General features: G+C 35.6%; 1 protein-coding gene across 3 annotated transcripts; it reads right to left on the minus strand.

Annotated features, from left to right (window-relative positions):
• Positions 1 to 2,516: 2,516 nt before the first annotated feature.
• On the minus strand, positions 2,517 to 19,082 carry LOC140777696 (coatomer subunit beta'-1-like). 3 transcript variants are annotated; one of them, XM_073121985.1, is made up of 26 exons: positions 18,879 to 19,082; positions 18,612 to 18,632; positions 18,437 to 18,498; positions 18,186 to 18,240; positions 16,016 to 16,052; positions 15,619 to 15,944; positions 15,394 to 15,525; positions 15,166 to 15,314; positions 12,765 to 12,833; positions 12,289 to 12,439; positions 12,148 to 12,213; positions 11,365 to 11,553; positions 10,521 to 10,661; positions 10,346 to 10,420; positions 10,057 to 10,233; positions 9,867 to 9,958; positions 9,663 to 9,779; positions 9,075 to 9,189; positions 8,881 to 8,952; positions 8,161 to 8,357; positions 7,953 to 8,046; positions 7,621 to 7,727; positions 5,016 to 5,148; positions 4,270 to 4,393; positions 3,292 to 3,368; positions 2,517 to 2,841 (listed from the first exon to the last, which is right to left on the minus strand). In XM_073121985.1, the coding sequence occupies exons 1-25, from the start codon at positions 18,879 to 18,881 to the stop codon at positions 3,349 to 3,351; spliced, it is 2,724 nt and encodes a 907-aa protein (XP_072978086.1). In that variant the 5' UTR covers positions 18,882 to 19,082; the 3' UTR covers positions 2,517 to 2,841; positions 3,292 to 3,348. The 3 variants fall into 3 exon arrangements, with proteins under 3 accessions (XP_072978086.1, XP_072978085.1, XP_072978084.1); XM_073121984.1 differs by having other exon boundaries at positions 4,218 to 4,393; XM_073121983.1 differs by having other exon boundaries at positions 4,224 to 4,393; positions 18,879 to 19,081.
• Between the last annotated feature and the right edge of the window lie 1,430 nt (positions 19,083 to 20,512).

Raw genomic sequence — 20,512 nt, forward strand, 5'->3', positions numbered from 1 at the left:
CCCATCTCGGCTGGTTGCTTGGTTGCAGAAACTCATAGATTGCCTTGGCTTTGGGTTCTCCTCCATGGTGCGGCCACCAAATCCAGTTATCAAGCTCGGTGTTTGTTGCATTCACTGTCATAGTTATTTCGAAAGTCAGGTCGGTCTCGGCTTCTTCCTCCAGCCTCCTCTGCTCACTCCTTCTCCTTGTGGCCAGTTCGCTTACCGACAACGTTTTATCTAGCAGTTGGGATGTATGATTCGCAGCTTCTCTCGATTCTAAGGCACCAGCGTTGCCCATGGCTCCACTGCTGCTCGAGTTGTTCTTCCATCCCCCATGAACTTGCGACAACCTCCTCTAATGGTGCTCACTGTTGCCACCAGGGCTCTCCATATCTACGATGCCTTGGCCGACCTACGAGGATCCCATATATTCATCTCACCGTACTTGGCTCTAAGGATGTGAACCCACATTTGGTCCTCGTGATTCAGCACCCGGAACACCATCTTCCCTAAGAGCGCCCATCTTGCCGCTTTGAGTCTTCGAATGGCCAAGTCTCGCTCTTCCTTTGCACCAGTAGTTGTATCAAGATTTGCTAGCCAATCAGTAGAGTGATTAGTTTCTCTACACACACGATTACTTTACAATTTTAATAATTATGAGTTAGGTTAACAATTTTACTAATAATTTGAGTAACCCAGTAGAGCTTCTAAAGAAAAAAAAAAATCTCTCGCGAGAACATCTAAGTCCTAAATTTGCTTCCAGTCGTTCCACACGTCTTTCGTTGGTGGTATATGATGTGAGAAACTGGGTAGCTGTACGTGCAAATATGTTGTGTATAGCTTTTCTTTTTTTCTTTTCTTTATTTTTATCTAACATTTTGATAGCTGCGGGTGTTTTGTTTTTGAATGAAATTGAGCTTATTTGGATTTTTTAAAAAAAAGAAAAATATATAGGCCCTGTTCATTTGTAGAATAAGCCTTCTTATTCTAGTGTAATAAATAAATAGAAACTTAATTTTTTCTAGTATACTAATTCATTATTCTCTTATTTTTATACCATACAACTTTAAAAGATCAATTGAATAATAACTCAAATTACTATTTTGCTCCTAGAATAGACTAGTAATTACTACTACTATTTTATATCCAATTAAGGATATTTTTATCATTTGGTTTAAAATATCACTAATTCTTAAGACAAATTTATTATTCTTTGTTACTTCAATATCAACTTTATGTCGTATTAAATATAATTATTACTACTTATACTATTATTACCCCTCACTTATAGAATATGGATACTTTTATAATAAGGATACTTATAGGAAATAAACAACTTAGTTTATTCTAGTATACTAATTCATTATTCTATCTCATCTTATTTCATACAACTTAAAAAAATAATTTAATAATAACTTACAATTATTATTTTGCCTCTAGATTAAACATCACTTAATTACACAACTCCTCAGCTACAATAAAGATTCCTTATTTCTCTTCTCTTGAAAAACAATATGTCACACTACATAGCATTACATGGCTATTTATTTGTATTGCCATACACTTTATGACTATATGCCTACAATGTTACATATTACATAGTTATATATCTATTATGTCACGTACTATGACTATATATCCGCACCACCACGTATTATATGATTATATATCCGTACTATCATGCACTATATAACTATATGTCCGCACTACCACACATTTATCATAGTGCAAATATATAGAATATTTTAAATTTGCATTTATAATGAAAAAATATTATAATTTTAAAAATATGTAATTTTAGAAATATATAATTTTAAGAGTATTTTTGTTATTTGATATAAAACATCACTAATTCTCCACATAAATTCACTATTCTCTAATATTTTTATATCAGCTTTATATCACATCAAATATAATTTTTTTGGAGTATTCAACTAAACAATATAATAACTCTTACTAATATTAGCTCTCTTTTCTAGTATTAAATATTAAAATACTTATTCTAGAGTAAACCTGATCTAATAAAATAGCTTATACTAGTATTAGTTTTTTTTTCTAATATTAAAAATTAAAATATTTTTTCTAAAATGGCCTGATTCCGCAAGTTATTTTAATATTTGATGGGCAATCAGAAGCCTGTTGGCAAGTGATACTGATCCAAGAATTGATGCATAATGATTCTCCTCATACCTGACCCAGGACGTAGGACCTAATAATAACTGATACTGCATGCTGAGAAAGAGCTCAGATTCACCCCTTTGCATCTGTTGAGGTAGGCGGGATTCAACGCATCAAGGACGTCACACTGATTACGAGAATTAACAATTGAGCCATCTTTGCTAATGCAAATGCGATTAAATCCTCACTGTGAATCACGGGCTCGATGTGCTAGTAAGCATCTGATGTTCTGTGGACCGGCCCGGATCATTTGCCACCATATCACATCAAGATAAACTTCCTCATCTTGGTTCCATCTTAGAATTTCTATGCTATTTATTAACTCCAATAACTTTGGGAGAATCAGTCAAACAGAAAAAAAAAAAACCAATGCTGCTGTATACTACATTAAATATAAGCTCATCCCGTAGAACAAATACAAAATCTTAATGAATAACTCAATGGAAATCAAAACCTCAGGAAACCGCTGTTTGTTAGATGGGAAAACAAGAAAGAATTGGATGTGGTACCAGATATCTGCAACTCTACATTTCTAGGAATGAAATGTTACAGAGGAACTTTTCATATTAGGACAATTACCAAGTAGCTGTTTGCACCAATCCTGAGATTCCGCAATCCTAGGGACCAACGTAAGACAACAAACAGGGAACTGCTATCACATGGTTTCTTCCCAGCAGCAACCTGCTACCAACACAAACATGGATGATATGAATTTACAGAGCCTAATGGGAGTTAGAAAAGAAATTGTTTGTGCTAAAGATCTCCATTGAAAATGGCTCCAATATCTATTACTGTCATACAAAATTGGGCCAGTGGTAGAGTGATGTTTAACCATCCACCACCAAAGAAACTGAAAAAGGCAAGTAACTTAATCTGCAAAAGAAATTTGATTTGATATCCTCAAAGATATATACTATTTTTTACTATAATGCTCATTACAAGTCCATTTAGCAATTGAAGAATTGGCATGTGGCGGTATATGAGTGTCTAAATGCAGTTGGGCAAAAGCAAATGGTAAGAGAATAAAAACAGAATATCAAGAGATGTGCCAATTAGAATGTAAAGAGCTAATCAACTCAGAGAAAGCAAATAATCAACTCCATTAAATCTTAAAAGGAGATAGATTTTCACCTTGAGAAGATGGCACAAGATGCAACTATTGGAGCTGGTTATTCTCTTGTTAGGTCCCTATTGATTAGGAGTTAGCACTGCAAGATTACAAAAGAAAAAACAGTCAGAACGGAACAATAAATAAGAATATTCAATAAACATAAGTACATCCAAGAGGCTTATATAAGACTTTATTCCACATTTAAACATCTCAGTGCACAGAAAAAGATGAAGAAAGAAAGGGGGAAATGTTAAAAACTATGGTGAATAAAATGGAGAAATGTAAAAAATAAGGTAGAATTGAAGTGTCAATTCGAATTAAAGCACTTGAACTAGCAACATTAAGTCTACATATTTCAACCTATGCAGTTCAGAAGATTTTATCATCATAATCTGTGACATGAGTTTGTCATCAATCAACTTAACTGAAAAAAGAAAAATGAATCCTGCTTAGACCTTGACAATGAGCATTTATGGAAAAGCAATAGTAAGACATTGTCATATAATGATATTGACTTTTATTTCACCTGAACAAAAGTGTTGCCCACTTTCGGACAAATCTAAGTTCCGATAAGAACATTTCCCTTAAATTCAGAGGAACTATCGAGGTGCTATAGTAAAGCAAAGTGCAAATATAGATCAAGTGAAAATAGGTCACTGCAATGCCATTTTGCGGCATCAATTATGAACCAATATCAGAAAAAAAAAATTTTGAAGCATAAAATGGTGTATAATTTTAACAGTTGGTGTCCAAAAATAGACCAGAGGAACATATGTTCTCCAATATATAATTTGAGCATATAATTGTGATGGAAGCCTAATTCATATTATCAGGTAGAAACACCTGTTTTTCTAACCAGGAGCACTTAAAGGGATAGCACTCTTTAGACATATGTTGGAATTTGGGGGAAAAACCAATTAATCACTAGATAAATCTGGATTTTTACACTTGCCCAACCAATTTCTTTTAGGCTGATGGAGTTCCTTCATTGTTCGTACCCCACTGTTCCTCACCCTCATGCCCATTGACAAGGATGGCACCATCGGTAGAATCATCAGCGTCGACTTCAACGGCTTCCTCTTCTTCTTCTTCACCTTCTTGTGTTCCATTCTCTTCCATTATCTACAAATACTCTCTCATTAAATATATGAAGCAGCAATAGAGGCACAGGTGAGAAGGAAAGCATGATGGTCTATGATATGCCAGATTGTAGCTATATAAAGGAGGTGTTGGTCAGAAGTCATTTATAATGTCCAACATCTATTGCAGCACAAACTAATACAGTGCCACAACTGCCATTAAATGTCAAAGTAATATCACTCACATATCAAGCTTGAACAAGCCTGATGGTCTGTCAAATCATTCTTTCTCATACTACGAGTCTTATGGATCATATTTTGTACTTTCTTCTCCGTGAATGATATAATTAACATTAAAACCAGACAAACTGAACAATGTATTGTTTATTAGAGAGGAATACCAAAGACCATATTGGGCAATTTTGGTGTCTACAAAAAAATCCAAGTGCATTATAGCAAATCATAAAAACAGTTCTTTGCATGTTTCACAATGGCCTGGGACAGAAAAGGCAACCTAAAACAATGGAACTAAGTAATTAAGCAGTCATAACGTAATATAAGGTTAATTGATACATTTTGACCAAAGAGCATCAGAATATCTTTGAGCTTTACTGTGCTTATGCACTTCCATGCAAAAACTATAAAGAACCAAAGAACACTATTACCTCATCATCATACTCTCCATTTTCAACAGGTAAATCCTCTTCAGAAATTTGCATCACTTTGAAAGCTTCCACAAGAGTTACATTTGTCTTTTCAGCGTAGCTTAAGTACTGTTCAGCAGGTAGATAATTACCCCTGCACAAGTGAGAAATTTCGTTAAATTTGAACATCTTTGGGTCATTTAAATTTTGAAAGAGATAAGCTTCCCAAAGTAGAACTTCAAAGCAGATCATCAAAGACAACATCAGTCGATCAGAAATAATTGATGTCTAGTAGAAACAAAAACACTAGCACCACCATTGTAGGTTTCTGGTAGTAACACTCAAAATTCTCTCATTGCTCCCCGCAGAACTCATTTGACCCAAATCCCATCTTTGTGAGGGAAACCTGTGAGCATTTACAGACCACCTTATGGCTAGGCTATCCCAGTGTGGGTTAGGAGGAATAAAGGCTCAAAATTCATAAACTTAGCCTTTTTCTGGCACTCTTCCTAGTGTCGACAAGGCACAATGTCCTCTTAACCTCAGACATTTATATAGTACATACAACCAATCTGATAAAAGAGTTCCCAATCAAATGTGTGCTTCTGAAGTATGGCATCTCATCTGGACTTTTGCCAACCTGTGGGTTCCCAAAAGCTGGAATATCGATCTTATCTCAAGTTATGGAAAGCATGTTATAATGATTTTCCTGGACAGTATTTTCATATTAAATGCAATAAACTTTCCCATTCTCTCAGTCATTTTGACGGTTCTGTAGCTTTAATTTGCAAAGCTTGTGGTAGTTCTTATGTAATACAAGAATACTAGAATAGAAACTACATCATTAGAGCTACTTATACTTGGAGTTGCTATCTGCATGCCAAAGAGTTGCATGGATTTTGATTCTGATTTTATTCAGATCCTTTGAAACATTTAAGGTTTCCTTGCAGGTGCATAACCAAGTGTCGTAATTATACGGATGCCATGTTACCGGTCTGCCTGCTTTGAGATCACTCAGTTTCCAATGAAAGTTCAGTTTTTTTTTCTTGTTATAAATAAATTTTTAAGCACCAAAATACAATGCTTTAATATCAAAACATTCAGAACAAGTCCTCTGCTACCTCTTTCCAGTTATTTTTCTTTCCCATTACTAAGTATTCATAGTTAATGTCAATAATCATGAAGAAAATGGCAGCAATTATTAACTTTTCAGAGGCACATGTCGCGCCGGTCGGCACAAGCGTGGTGTCATAGGGGACAACAAGGGATAGATGAATTGAAAGACCGAGTTTACAAACCCAAAGCCAACGCAACACCTTAGTAACTAAAAGTTAATATGTTTGCATGATCCAAACGAAATTCATCTGAAACCCTCTTGATAGGGTTTCATATTGATTTAGACCGGACCAGAACCCACTACTATTCTTGCTTCCTCATCTCCTCTCCTCTCCTCTCCTCTCCCCTGATGAACCCAAACATAGCATCCATTTGGAATGTATTGAAAACCACTTCTCCTGCCAACACTTCGCTGACATGAGATGTATCAGGCAGCAAAGAGAGTTTCACCTGGTAGAAATATCCTTGAATGGCAGGAAACTAAATAACATGGAGGACAAAAGAAAATTTTACAAACATAAGAAAGATAGAAAACTAATATTGCTCTGTGTATGGTATGCAAGCTAATAAGTTAGTGCTGATGTTCTTTTAAAAATAAAAATAAAAACAGTATTTATGATCAAGTAAGCTATGATGCCAAAAATTGAGACAGAAATAATTAACTAAATAGTTCATGTACCACCATATTGAATCAGGTTTGATAAGCTATATGATAGCTACAATCTGCAAAGAATCCAGGGAGCATGATATAGTACCGACTGTCTAATTGTTACTGCTACCAGTTTCAATCAACATGTTCTTATTTATTTTCTTCTTAGTCAATTATTAGCACTATATACTACATCATTCAAATTAATTGTCCTTAACAATATTCATACTCCTATTTCCTAATAGGAAGCCCCCAAATAAGTTGGTAAATCAAACTAGAGTATCATTTTATTAGTATTACCAGTAAAATTAGACACTAATAGAACATCTAGAAATACTATTTACAAATTTGTAGGATCAAAAAACATTAGCAACATCAAATTTTATAAAAATTATTATTTAATACTTAGGATTAAATTATAGATAATAAGAAGTAGACTATTGCAATGTAACAAATCGTCAAAATATTTCTACATTAACATAAGACAATCGAACTAGAGCAACATGCAAATTAGAGTCATTGTTTGTAATTGAAGGACTTTGGTAGTTTTTGCACATCTCTTTCTTGATTGGCTATTCAAGCTACCCACCTAGGTTCCAGCATTGCATACTAGGGTTTGAAAAATAATTTGGCAGCCAACATAATCCAGAGTCTGATTCAAACACTGTACCATTTTTTTGCACCAGCAAACCAGTGATCATGACATATGATAGAATAACACAAAATATGAATTTATTTGGTACTACAGTAACATTATTTTAAGAAAATTATAACAGATACTATTGAAGTACAAAAATTGAATGCTAAAGTTGCATGCTAAATGTAACATTCCAAAGAGGAGAGAGATCGCAAAGCAGGCACCTTTTGTGGGCAAGATTATTTTCAACAGCAAGAGCTATCTGCCAGTCCTCAAATAAATTAGGATACTCGCCAGGATCAGCCAAAGACTCTGCAGCTTTTGGATTGACCTTTGTAAAGAACAAATAAGAAGAACAAAACAGAAATATCTGTCAATTGTGGAATTGAAAATTGAAAGACCCAGAAAAATATCAGAATACAAATAGCAGCAATCAAGTCCTAAAAAAGAGTGAAAGAGTTTCTTGGCAGTCTACTACCATGAAATTTGGTTAGAAGTCAAGGCATGCCAAGATAGTTAACACTAGAAAGAGAAAAAGAGAAGGGTCAAAGAGTACTTTATTGAGATCATTTTTCCAAATTTCTACAATCTCTGGAACTTTGCTTGGAAGATAAGATCGTGCCATCAATGCAGCTTCTGGAATGCGATTACTGTATATAAAATGAATAAGGCAACACCATCATTATATTGACAACTACCAAAAGAAGAAATGGTAAACTAATTAGTACAAATTGTGCATACAGAAGATTAGGCATATAAGTTACCTATCAACCAGCAACTGAAGGCAATCTTCCAATTTACCTAGCATAAAGAGACAAAGGAAAGCAACATTGTTCTTCCCTTGCTCTTTAGCAAGGGATGAAAGTTTTGTTATCCCTTCAGCATCTCCAAGAGCTGAGTACAGAAGTAATAAGCCACTCAAATCCATAGCATGTGATAAGCACTCCTCTGCCATTCCTAACTGCATAAAGATAATTGAAGGGCAAATAAAGACCTGTATATTAATATTCCTTATATTTTCTTAAAGAGTAGCAACATTACTGAGTGCTGGCTAAAGAAATAATTCATTGATGAAAATCCCCTCCCAGACATGCTATAACTGCCATTACATCTTAAAAGTACCTGATAGAAACACTTAATATCTTCCTTTAAAGCCACTGTTAATTAAAACTGAAACTTAGTTATCTGGCCTGTTTTAGCATTATCTGTATACATCTAACTTTTCTTTTATCATTCATGTCATTCTTCTTTTTACTTACTGTTACAGGCAATTATCCTGTCTGGTAAAGAAATTTATACAACTAGCATGCCACTGTGCTTGCAAAATTTTCCCTAATGCTTACTTTATCAGTGTATGATGCATCAGCATTATTTGATACTATTCCAAAAGAACAAAAGAATTTCATAACAAATCCAACCATACAAAGTTTTTTTGAATTTAAACTGATACCAACTGAGATTTTCTTGAAGATTATTAGTAATACCTTTCCAGTGGACATCGCCAATTCTCCCAACTGCTTCCACTTAGATTCACTTTGTACTTCAATAGCAATTGCCTGTAAATTTATGTTTCAATAGAAAGAGACCTACTGTAAGAAACATCAGTTTGCAGGATGGAAATTAAGATGCACTTTTATACCATATATCCTCCATTAGCAACTAGAAACGTGAACCATACCTTGGCAACCTCTAATCTACCAAGCTGTACAGCTAGGTCAAATCTGTAATCAGGATCAGTAGCTATTTCAAGAGCATCCTCTAGCATACCTCGGGACTCCAAGAAATGAGCCACACTGCCAAATAAAATTCCCAATGAGAGAAGGTGCATGATAGCTAAATAACAATGCTTATACAACCACTGTACCACAAAGATGGAGAAAATGTTCAGTGAAGAAAAATGAGTTAGAATATTGTAATCAAAATAGTAAGGCAAGTAGCTGATATTTATAAAGAAAAGGGACAATAAACTGTGTATCAAAAATATTTTCAGCAAATCTCATCTAAATCATACCATTACTGCAATGAGGATATCAGGAAAAGGAAGGTTCGAAAGATAGTATTCAAGTTTGATATCAGCTAAATCTGACAGTAAATCACCGATGATAAACACTATAAGACAAAGTTATATGTGTTTGATTTGATATTAGATTTATCCCCAAAAAAAACTACTAATTTTCTGGTTGTAGTGTACATCAGTAAAATTCAGGTCTGATAAATCAGTTTAGTAAAAGCGCCACTGATCTAGATGAATAGAGCATGAAGCCACCTATTATGATGTTCTTGTGGTATTGTCGGCAAAACATCATTTGCACGTTCCAGATCCCCACGCATTACAAGAGTTTTATACTCGATCAAACTGAGGAGTAATGTGTAACCGATAACACTGCAATGGGTAAAATTATTAGTCACAGAAATCAATGGTCAGATGACAATATGCATGTCGCAACTTTCAACTTCCAAGTTCACTCACTTAAACTCTTTGTCTATAAGATAAACTCGACTTTGGCTAGCAAGGTATCCTAATAAATACATAGGCCGATCCAAGTGAAACATCGTCGTGACCTACAAACACAGAATGAGTAGGTAATCACAGTTAATGTGAGAATCCATATAAATAAATACCAATAAAAGCATCTAATGATGCACTAATAAACTACTACCTCTCCACCAACACAATAATTAAGTCTCCATGAAGAGTTATTATAAATGAAACAGTCCCCAACCCATATCCCAGTCCGAACACGCTCATTGATCTCATGAAGCAGCTCAAAGGCATCCTCAACACCTTGCTCATCCACTGGCTTTCCCCCTTCAAGATAAGAAGAAACAACATCTCTCTGCACCAAAATTAATGTGATTCCACATATTAAGGAAACATCAAACTCATCAGAGCATGTCCCTCTTCAGAGATGAAACATTTGCAGTCTAAAAAGTCATGTCCATACTAACATTGTACTTTAGGATGTAGAATGATGTATCACTTGCAATTGCCACTAAGTCACCACTATCAGCCCAATAAAGATTCTGCAAAACCCAAAGTTGGAGATATTATTGGAACATAAACTTGGAGGAAATACATCATAATAATACAAACATACAGTTTCATAGTGAAGAATAAACTCACTTTAACATTCACATCAATTCGACGTATTAATCTGCACTCAACCCAGTCGTAAAAGCAAATGAAGTCATTGGAGCAGATTGCCAATAATATTCCACCAAAGATACGCTCTGCAGAAAAGGTTGGCCGGACACTTTTCTTCTCCTGAAAGCCATAACTCTTCAATCAACTTTAAAAGTTCAAAGATTCAAATAATAACTGCAATTTGTTACACCATCATGGGAAAAACATCCATATTCTGCAGATCACAGAGAGAAATGGAGCCAATATATCTCTTTGTGCCCTTTTTCTAGTGTTTACATTTGAGACTCATTGCATGCAAACTACGACAAACATGATGCAAGTAAATAACTACTCTAACTCAACAATATTCAAAATCCAAAGAAACTTTCACCCAAAAAATCCAAAGAAAAGAAGCACCAAAATGTCAAGAAACAGTTGTTTAGCATATTACGAGCTGTTAATCTTAGTTAATAATGCGTCTAAGCACATGTACTAAAATAAGAATTATGTGTTCTTATAATTATGAACATGATTAACAAAAGAAAAGAAAAATACATTCAAATGCAACAGAGATGGAGACATTAGATATTTCCAATTTCCACTAGGACAAAGATATGAAGAAACAAAACCAAATATGACTTCCTCCCTTGTGGGGCTTCTCAATAAGTAAAAGAAAATGAATACAAGATCATAGTTGTATGATATGAGATAACAGTTCAACCATCCATGTTACATATGTATTTATATTAAGCATATCAAAAGAACAATGAAGCAGGAACATTAGAAGCCAGCCCACATAGGCACATACTATATATACAGTATTATATATAAATAGATGACAAACCTGGAATGTTTTACTATAAATCTTTACTCTGGATGTACTTTCCCTGATCGCATACTCTCCATCGGATGACCAAACAAATTCCAATGCAGATCCAAAAGATCTATTTCGCCATGCCAAAGCAGTATATATGATGTATTCTCCATCTCCACAAACAACAACAAATCGCCCATTTGGGTTATGCTTTAAACTCTGGCCAAACGAAAGCACAGTAAGTCAGGTATTAACTGAAGCAAGACATAACTCAAGTATAAGAAACTGTTACTCAAGAATATTGTTAGACCAGTAAACCATCAAAAGATCGAAATATTAATTACAACATTTATGGTGTACAAAATTTTCATAATTGCGCAAAAGAAACATTTATTGGTTATAAATGACTGATTGCCAGAAGCAAAGATCAGCTATTCTCTTGCTTCAACTGAGTCAGTTCAAAACCGATAATGACCTTACTTTCAAAAGAGCACTTAATTCATGAAGATGTCAACTTGTCAAGAGAAGCTGCTGTTTTAACATGTAAAACTAGTTCGAGAAGTCAACAAAATATTAAAATGATGGTCAAAACAAGACAAACCGACATTTTAAGTCCAGAGGACTAGTCTCAGCCCAAACTAAGAAATCACTTAAGCAGTGGTTTACTACTATCTATCATTCTTTGAAATAATAGGAGCTATCAGAACTTCTGTATAGGAGTTTGTCAACATTCAAAACCACATGTAAGAAAACCAGAAAAAATAAAATAAAAGATGAAACAACACAGGACTAATTATTTGCTTACAAACATACTTGTGGGTAAAGATCACAGCTTCCCAACTCCTTCACAGCCAATGGCAATCTTTCTCCATCTGTGACCTGACAGTAAAAGTAAACTAAGAACCATCAAACAAACTCCTTTTTAACTTATGTAGTATAAAATAATTCACAAACCTCGACATCTGCACCAACTGCCTTGATATTCACAGTTTGAATCTCATTATGCTTTGCCCAAATAATTTTTCCACTGCTATCCATGCTAGCAACTGGTTCTTCACGGCCAATTTTTATCATGATGGTCCCTTCATCGTACCCAATTACCACCCTATGAAAATGAAGCCATTGGCATGATCATCACAATCTGGTATTAGCACAAATGAGGACTGGAGAAAAATTTATCAAAGAGAGTTGGCTAGAAGTTATGAAGAAAGATATATTCTCCCTCAGATTAGTAGAGGGCAGGAGTGTGCATAGATTTGAAGGGTGAAAAGGAGAACAAAATTAGACAGATAAAATATTGATGGATTGTATAAATTAAAACAGATAAAAAAAATATGATAACATCAGAATACAGACAATCTAGATTTGGCACTAAATGCCTGTGTTAAAAACCAAAAATAGATTAGTAGAAGCAACAATCTTCAATTTACCTTCTTGAACCTTTAATGTATCCGACAGCCCAAACTCGTTCAAGGCCATAATTAAGTGTGTTCTCGAGCCTGCGAGCCAGTAAAATAAATTTGAAATCAAAACGAACTAATTCTTTTACTTCCTCATAAAAGCTAATTAAACTAGGAAGAAGAAATGAATAGAAGTTGGAGCATCTATCCCGGCTAAATCTAGCTCTAATTTATTCATGAAAACTATTTACTCCCCACTCATCACCTGAGGGGATATCTTCATTTGATTATCAGACCACCTGTAGGAAAATAAGAATAAAAAGAAGATGATCTAAATTACAGGGAAATTGGTTGACTGTAGTTGTCTCAGCACTAGTCTACACTTTACAATTTATGCTTTAGAGTACTAAAGTTCTAACAAAAGACACAGTAAAGATGCTCGAAGTTATGTTCAGTAACCCAAAGAAATATCACAATTTTGTATGACACCAGATGTGAAGATCTACCTATCCATAGATGCAAGGTGCAATCGACACATATATAAAAGGCAGCTAAATAGACTAGATAGTGCATGCCACACTCAAGTCACAAGAGGAGTTCCATAATCTGAAACTGATTAAAGTGTCGACCACAATCTATAACAAAAGAGAACAAGTAACTTGGTTTTTAATGGAATCTTTTAAAAAAAAAAAAGACAATCCAGACTCTGTTGATTCTGGTGACAGACTGACAGTGTGTCACGTCTTAGCTCGTGCAAAAAATTAAGACCACTATCTAAGACAAGACTAGCATCACCACCTATCCACAATATACTTTAACACCACAATTAAGACATTAGCTAGCCTTCATCCCCTGATTAAATGTTTGCATAAGTGGTTTAATCCATCTTTATAATCTTAACAATTATCTCAACCACATATCTGGTACTATCTCATATTTCATAATAGAAATCATGTGACTTTATAGTTGAAGTTCAATTTGGTTCATTCCAACAGTTACTGGAGTTGACCTCGAGCATAAATCAATGTCAACACAGTCATCCAAAACTTCACCATAAAAGGTACAGTCATTCAAATCAAGCCCAACATCTTCCTAAAGATTGATCTAACACCATACATCAAGATCAATCTGACAGCTCCTATAGAAAATGGAATAAGGGAATATTTTATCCCAATGTACATATTTGTGATTATCAAGCTGTCCTTATTTCTCTCTCAAATCTGATTGTTACATCCTCTATTTGTACTTGACTAGGATGGGAAAAGTTCAACCATCATTGGACTCAACTTGGTTAGTTCAGACAAAGTTAAACCCAAGGCACTTTAATATTTTGTATGCATGATTAACTTAACTTTAGTTTCAAGATTAAAACTCGTCACTTAGCTTAGAAGCAAGGTATTGTTTGAACCATAGTTCCTAGTTTCAGCCGATCCCTATTCGGGCCAAAGCCAACCGATTGGTTGGTTTCGGCCCTACAGCAGCAGCCAGCAACTATCAAGAGAGAGGGAAAGAAAGGGAAAGAGAAAGAGAGTGAGGGAGAGAGAGAGTGTGTGTGAGTGTGAGTGAGGGAGAGAGAGAGAGGGAAAGATAAAAAGAGAGTGTGAGGGAGAGGGTGGGATACCTCAAAGTAACAATTAAAAGAAAAAAAAGAAAAAAAGAAAGAAGAAAAATTTTACTTTTTAGGCTTTATATCTGAGTAATTATTATTTCTTATTTTTTTATAATTTTTTTCTAAATTTTTAGAAATTTCTCAATATTTTAAATAATATTTAAAATTTTATTTAATTAAAATAGTCTAATTCGATACAGACGACCGATATGTATCATTTTTCCGGACGGCCAATCCCAATCCCGATACCAATTTTCCGAACCTTGGTTTGAACATCTTTAGGGAAATGAGGCTTTGATTCAAAAGTGTTAAAAATGAAATTTTCCCTTATGCATACATTTGATTATTCACATAGCATTATAATATCAATCTATTAGGTAAGGGCTTCAACTTATGAACAAATTTTATGTAGCCAAGTATAGATTTCTCCTCCGTGACAAATAAAACTAATTCAAGAAAAATCAGTCCATTGCTACTGAAACTTCAAGTGTTGAATCAAATAACAAAAATAAAGTCCTGCAGTTGCACCTGTTACACAAGATAAATCACCATACTGATTAATAGAAAAATCCAAAAGATAAATGACTTATTGCTGTTTGAAAAAGCAGATGGAAATATGCAATAACTTCAAAAGTAAAGATATACTTAATTGTCTAGGCTGATGGGTTCATGCAGACCACAGCAAGTTCATATTCACAAATCAAAACAATATATCAGGACCAACACCAATAATCTAGTGTAAGAGCTCAAATGACAAAGGTAGAAAAGGTAAGTCTAGATCTCAAATGGATAAGACAACTATAAATCCACCAAAATGCAAACCTGTAAGTAGTTGCATGCCATATGCGAACTGTTCCATCTTCTGAACCTGTCATTATTATGGGAAGCTCAGGATGGAAACAGACAGCTGAAACATTATGTGAATGGCCTTCAAGTGTTTGGACACAGCTCTTAGTTTGGTAGTCCCAGACCTGATTCAGTGAAAACACATTAGCGGAAAATTGTATGAGCAAATTATGTCTAGCCTAATAGGGCAAAAAGGAAACAGACCTTTGCAGTTTGATCATCAGAACCAGTAATCAAATATGGCCTATCACCACCAGTAAAATAATCAACACAATTCACACCCTTCAAATGTGCATCTAGCGTAAAATTTGGATCCGGTGAACCAAGATTCCAGATCTGAAAAAATAAAAAGTGACAGAAATAAGATCAAAATCAGCTATAACCAGGATATAGAAAAAAAAAATACTAATAAAGCATATTACTACAAACCTTTATTGTGCGATCAAGTGAGGCGCTTGCAAAAGTATTGGTGTCTTTTGGATTAAAAGTAACTTGCATCACATAGTGAGAATGCCCCTCAAAAATTTGCGTACATATCCAACCCTTATCCCAGTCCCAAAGCTTTATCAACATGTCATCAGATGATGACAGAACATATGGAAGAGTTGGATGAACAGCCACACACCTGATGTAATCGGTATGGGCCTCAAAAACTTTAACTTTGTCCATTGTATTATAATTGTACACACGAATGAACATATCATCAGCACCAGCCACAACCCATTGTTTGCGTGCAATAAATTTTGCCGACCTCACTGTAAATTTAACGTACATCCATTAATTAACTTCTAACACCACGAGAAGGTTAGAGCATAAAATAACAAACCTGGTAATTCAGTGACTTCAAATGATTTCACCATAGTCTGTAGAAACATCAAGGATATTTTTATTATAGAGGGAGAAATCAAAAGAAACTAAGATGCCAGTGCGGCACAGTTGTAAATGAAATGTTTAAGAAAAAGGTTGAAACAATGGACTTTTAGTGGTTGAAATCTTTGCCATGGTAAATTGTCTTCATATAGATATAGTTTATTTAAATAATCACATGAGTTGAGTTGGAATAAGTGAAGCTTACATTAAAGGGTAGTGTCAGTATAAGTGTCAAACAATTATGTTGATATGCATGAGGGTCAACAATGAGTATCCGAGTTTGTATTGTATACTATAGCATCATAATTTTTATGACATGCTTTGTAGAAATTGTAGATCTCAACAAAAAGCAACCTTGAGAATGTGCTTGACTGCTTGCTATACAGTATTTATGATTCTAACTTTTGACAATGACCATGATAAATAAAAGTTTTGGCTAGCCATTGATCTTTTAGGTGCTAATTATTTGGTAGGTTCCCTCTGTGCAATGCTCATTTCTGAAACTTTAGAGGATGTCAGGTTTAAGCATAAGTTCGAACTTTGAAGGGAACACAGAAGATATCAAAATTTATGTCATATAGAGAAAAACTTAGATCCTTCAATATTTTAATGCCAAAGGGAATATGAAGTTAGATCCTTCAAGATTTCACCATAGTTATGCAGTTTTAATTTTTATCTCCCAACTGGTTAACTTGAAACCTAAAAGATTTCCAAGCACCAATCTACTTGCTTATACTTGAATTTGGGCATCGTAAAGTTAATAACAATAATTAATATAAATATTTTCTCTCTATAATTTTTTTCTTGTGCCATGATGTCTCAATTTGCTCATTAGAATCTAATTCCTAATTTCCTACACATTGGTATCATCCAAATAAAATAGTAGATAAAGAAAATTGGCAAAGTCCTCAATCAATCATCTGAGCTAATTCAAATGGGCAGGTTACACTGGTACAGAGAGGTTCAAGTTTTTTAAGACTGTTCCAAATTATTTTTTTCCTTTTCTTTTCATTGGTTACATTTCTCAGTTTCTTTTCTTGGTCCAGGACACAAATAAATTAAGATGGTGAAAGCTAAATATTTCAACTAACTATACAAGGAATGGACAATACGCATTTCTTTTGTGTTTCATTCAATAAGGATTAAGGAATGTGAGGGCAGTTATGCTCTTGAAAAGTAACACAAAAGGAGTTGGGAGTGTATCTAACATCTATTCCTCCTGTCAACTGAACCACATTTCCATCTTTTCTCCTTTCTAAAGCCCAAAACCTAGACTTAACTATCTAAACAACCAGCTCTCCTATAAATCAAACTTCTCTAGATTGGACGCACAATCCCTTCAAATCTCTTTCGTACTTCTTTCCACCTATAATATTCCAAAGTAAACCTTTTGCAGGGTCCCAAATGCCTTTTGATTATCCTACAATCTAGTAATTGACACCCTTTAGGACTTTCCTACATCGGAGTCGGTAGTCTTTTTGTAATTTTACAACTCTCATGTTCAATATTGTAGGGAAATCAGCTTTCCAAATGGATATGTTTTTACAACATATAAACCAGCATGTTCACCTCCCTACCATTTATGCCTCACCTTTTGGGACACTGAAGCAATCAAATATAGCACTACTCTGTAGTCTCTCATTTATAGAACCGTATGGTTCTACATTGGTTGCATTTACTCAACACCGAGTGGCATTTGTACTGTTTACGAAGTCTCCTCCTACATGATGACATCAGGGCTGATTCCTGGCACCCACTCCCCAGCTGTTTGATGACTTACAAATTTGAACTGATTTTCAAATGGCATGTATTGTGTTTTCTATGTGGCCTAATAATGCAAATAACATAATCGTCACTGAAAGATTATTGAGATTGCCCTTCCAAAATTTCTAAATAAGTTTTAAAACCCATCAATTGGTGAATGCAGCAATTTATGATTCAATCTCCAGCAACACTGTAATGTGTTATGCGAATCACATTATCTTGTTTATAATCCTATATAATCTTCACTTATTCACAACCAGATATATGCAAGGGTCATTAGCTCTGCAATATCTTACTCTAGTTCATAGTGAATCGTTCATGCATAGGAAGCTCAAATAATATGTGCTGAATCAGTTTCATACCTGCGTTTGGTAGTTCCAGATGCAGACACTTCCAGAATAAAGACTCGCCAGAATCCTGCAGCATCAGAGATGCAAGATTGAACATCATTACAAGATGAATTTCTGAAGATCTTTTATACGTAATTACTTAAAAAGAAAAGGAGATAAGTTGCACAGGAAATTATAAAGGTAATAAATTCAAGTGCTCGATGAGAATCAACAGCATGCTGATTTACGAGATTGAAAGAATATTGAGCATAGTATTCAGTTACCATGGTTCGGTTGGATGCAGATCTACTGATTTTACTCTTTCTGATCTTTGGGCGAGTTTCCTCTGATCCAGATCATTGAAAGCAGATTAGATATATGAAATATGGAACATTTGAGCACAATGACCAACAAAGACATCAATAGATTAGAAGAATATATAGCGTCAGCTTGAAGTACCTTGATTTCTAATCTGAGAGGCTGCAGCCACCACCGCGATTACAAAACAAACAAGAAAAGAAAAAACATTCGTCAGTCACTGCTCAAAACACCAGATCTCGAGAAAATTCAATGCTCTACCGGATCAAAGACTCGTGAATCAAACTAGAATCTACGAATGCAATATATTTCGGAAAGATCACCAGCTTTCCTTCGAGCGAAACCAATTCTAAGCCAGATCTGGCATCCAAACCGGTGACCGAGCGGGGATGGATCACGAAAACGTACCATTTTGCAGTCGGGAGACGATGCGGAGACGAGATCCGCAGATCGAGAAGAGCAAGACCTAGAAATCTAGGGATTTGGAGAGCCAGGAAGGAGGAGGAGGAAGAGAGATCCACAGATCCGGTGAATCTTTTATTTTCTCCTCAAAGGCGAATCGCGAGTGGCGACGATGGCAGAGATGGAAATATAGGCAGGAGAGAGAGAACGAGACTTTGGCTTGGCGGCATCGGAGTGGGTAAAGTAAAATAGAATTAGAAACGGTGCTAAGGTAAATAACACCAAACAAGGGACATGGATTTTGCCTCTTTTCACGAAATTGCCACCCCGATTGGTATGACGTTGACTTGTTGCGAGTTTCTTTTCTAAGCTTAATCGTCTTTTGAAAATGCCGTGAGTTTGTTTCTTGAGCTGAAAGGTTTCGCCCCGTGGGACCTATCAGATGGATCACCATCAACACGGATGACTTTCTGCAACCTTTCTCCTCATCGGTTGATGTAGGTTTTGTCATTAGAAACCACAATGGCTCCCTACAGACTACGAGTGACGATGTAGCTTTGGCAGTTTCAACTATTTTTGTTGAAGCTTATGTTGCTCGGATGATGCTGCAAAATCCTATAATTCGACCTTATTATTAGTTTCAGGTATTTTTGTTGAAACTTAGGTTGTTCGGATGATGCTCCAGCAAGCCTAGGGAATAGAATGCCGTAAAATTCTAGAATATGACCCTATTATCTTTTGTCATCCTCCTGATTAGAATTGTCAAAAAAGTTAGTGGGCTTAGTTCGAGCTCTAAATGAACTAAGCCGTTTTCTTGAGCTCAAATATGTTATTGAGCTGAGCCGAGCTAGAGCTAGCTCACTCGAGCTCAGCTCGATATTATAGCAATATATATATCATATGCTCTTTCTCAAGTCTTAACCCTAGAAGACCGGCACCACTCTCGTCCAAGTCATCATGACCCCCTATCCATGGATTTCCTCACTAGAGCCACTCTCGTCTTACTTACCATCTCCTCCTCTCTCCTTCTGCCCCTTTGTCAAATCCTAGCAATCGAGCCTAGCGTGATATTAGGGCTATGGTTAGGGTTTTGGTAGGGGCCTTTGTGGTGCTAGTGATCAAGGATGGAGGCTCCTCCTCGACTTTTGGCAATGTTGATGTTGGTGGCGTGAGAGCTCTAATCTAGCGGGGCGTGAGAGCTTTGCGAAGACTACAGCAAGATCTCCTCACCACCAGTGAGGGCCAAACCCTTTGCTTCTTCACTGGCAATGGAGGAGAGGCTCAAGTCTTCAAACGAGAATGAAATGAAGATGAAATCATATTCAGGGATAATAAATAAAATAAGAATCGGATAAAAGCAAAGCTTCGCAAGGCAGGCAGCAATTGTCACCATTCTCAAGCGAAGAAAGGCTGCTGAATAGTTCTCTCAGATAAGTAAAGTCCCTTCAGTCGGTTCGCCCAAGTGGTCTTCCCATATTTTCCTCGACTCTCTCTCTATGCTCTCCTCGATTCCAACCCCGAGAACACTAACACCCTCCAGCTTTGATCCCTCATGTACATGAAACTTGAGTTTGGGGATGACAATGAGGCCCTCTCCCTCCTCCACTATCTCATCGAGTTGGAGATAAGCCAAGTCAAAT

This window comes from Typha angustifolia, chromosome 15 (genome assembly GCF_048772165.1).
Source record: "Typha angustifolia cultivar Huaian chromosome 15, ASM4877216v1, whole genome shotgun sequence".
NCBI lineage: Eukaryota > Viridiplantae > Streptophyta > Magnoliopsida > Poales > Typhaceae > Typha > Typha angustifolia.

Coding starts and splice junctions, on each gene's coding strand:
- LOC140777696 (XM_073121984.1), bottom strand. Junction 9,190..9,662: donor CCACAAGAACATCATAATAG/GTGGCTTCATGC, acceptor TTTATTTGGCAG/TGTGGCTCATTTCTTGGAGT. Junction 8,358..8,880: donor TGGCGATGTCCACTGGAAAG/GTATTACTAATA, acceptor ATCTTTATGCAG/TTAGGAATGGCAGAGGAGTG.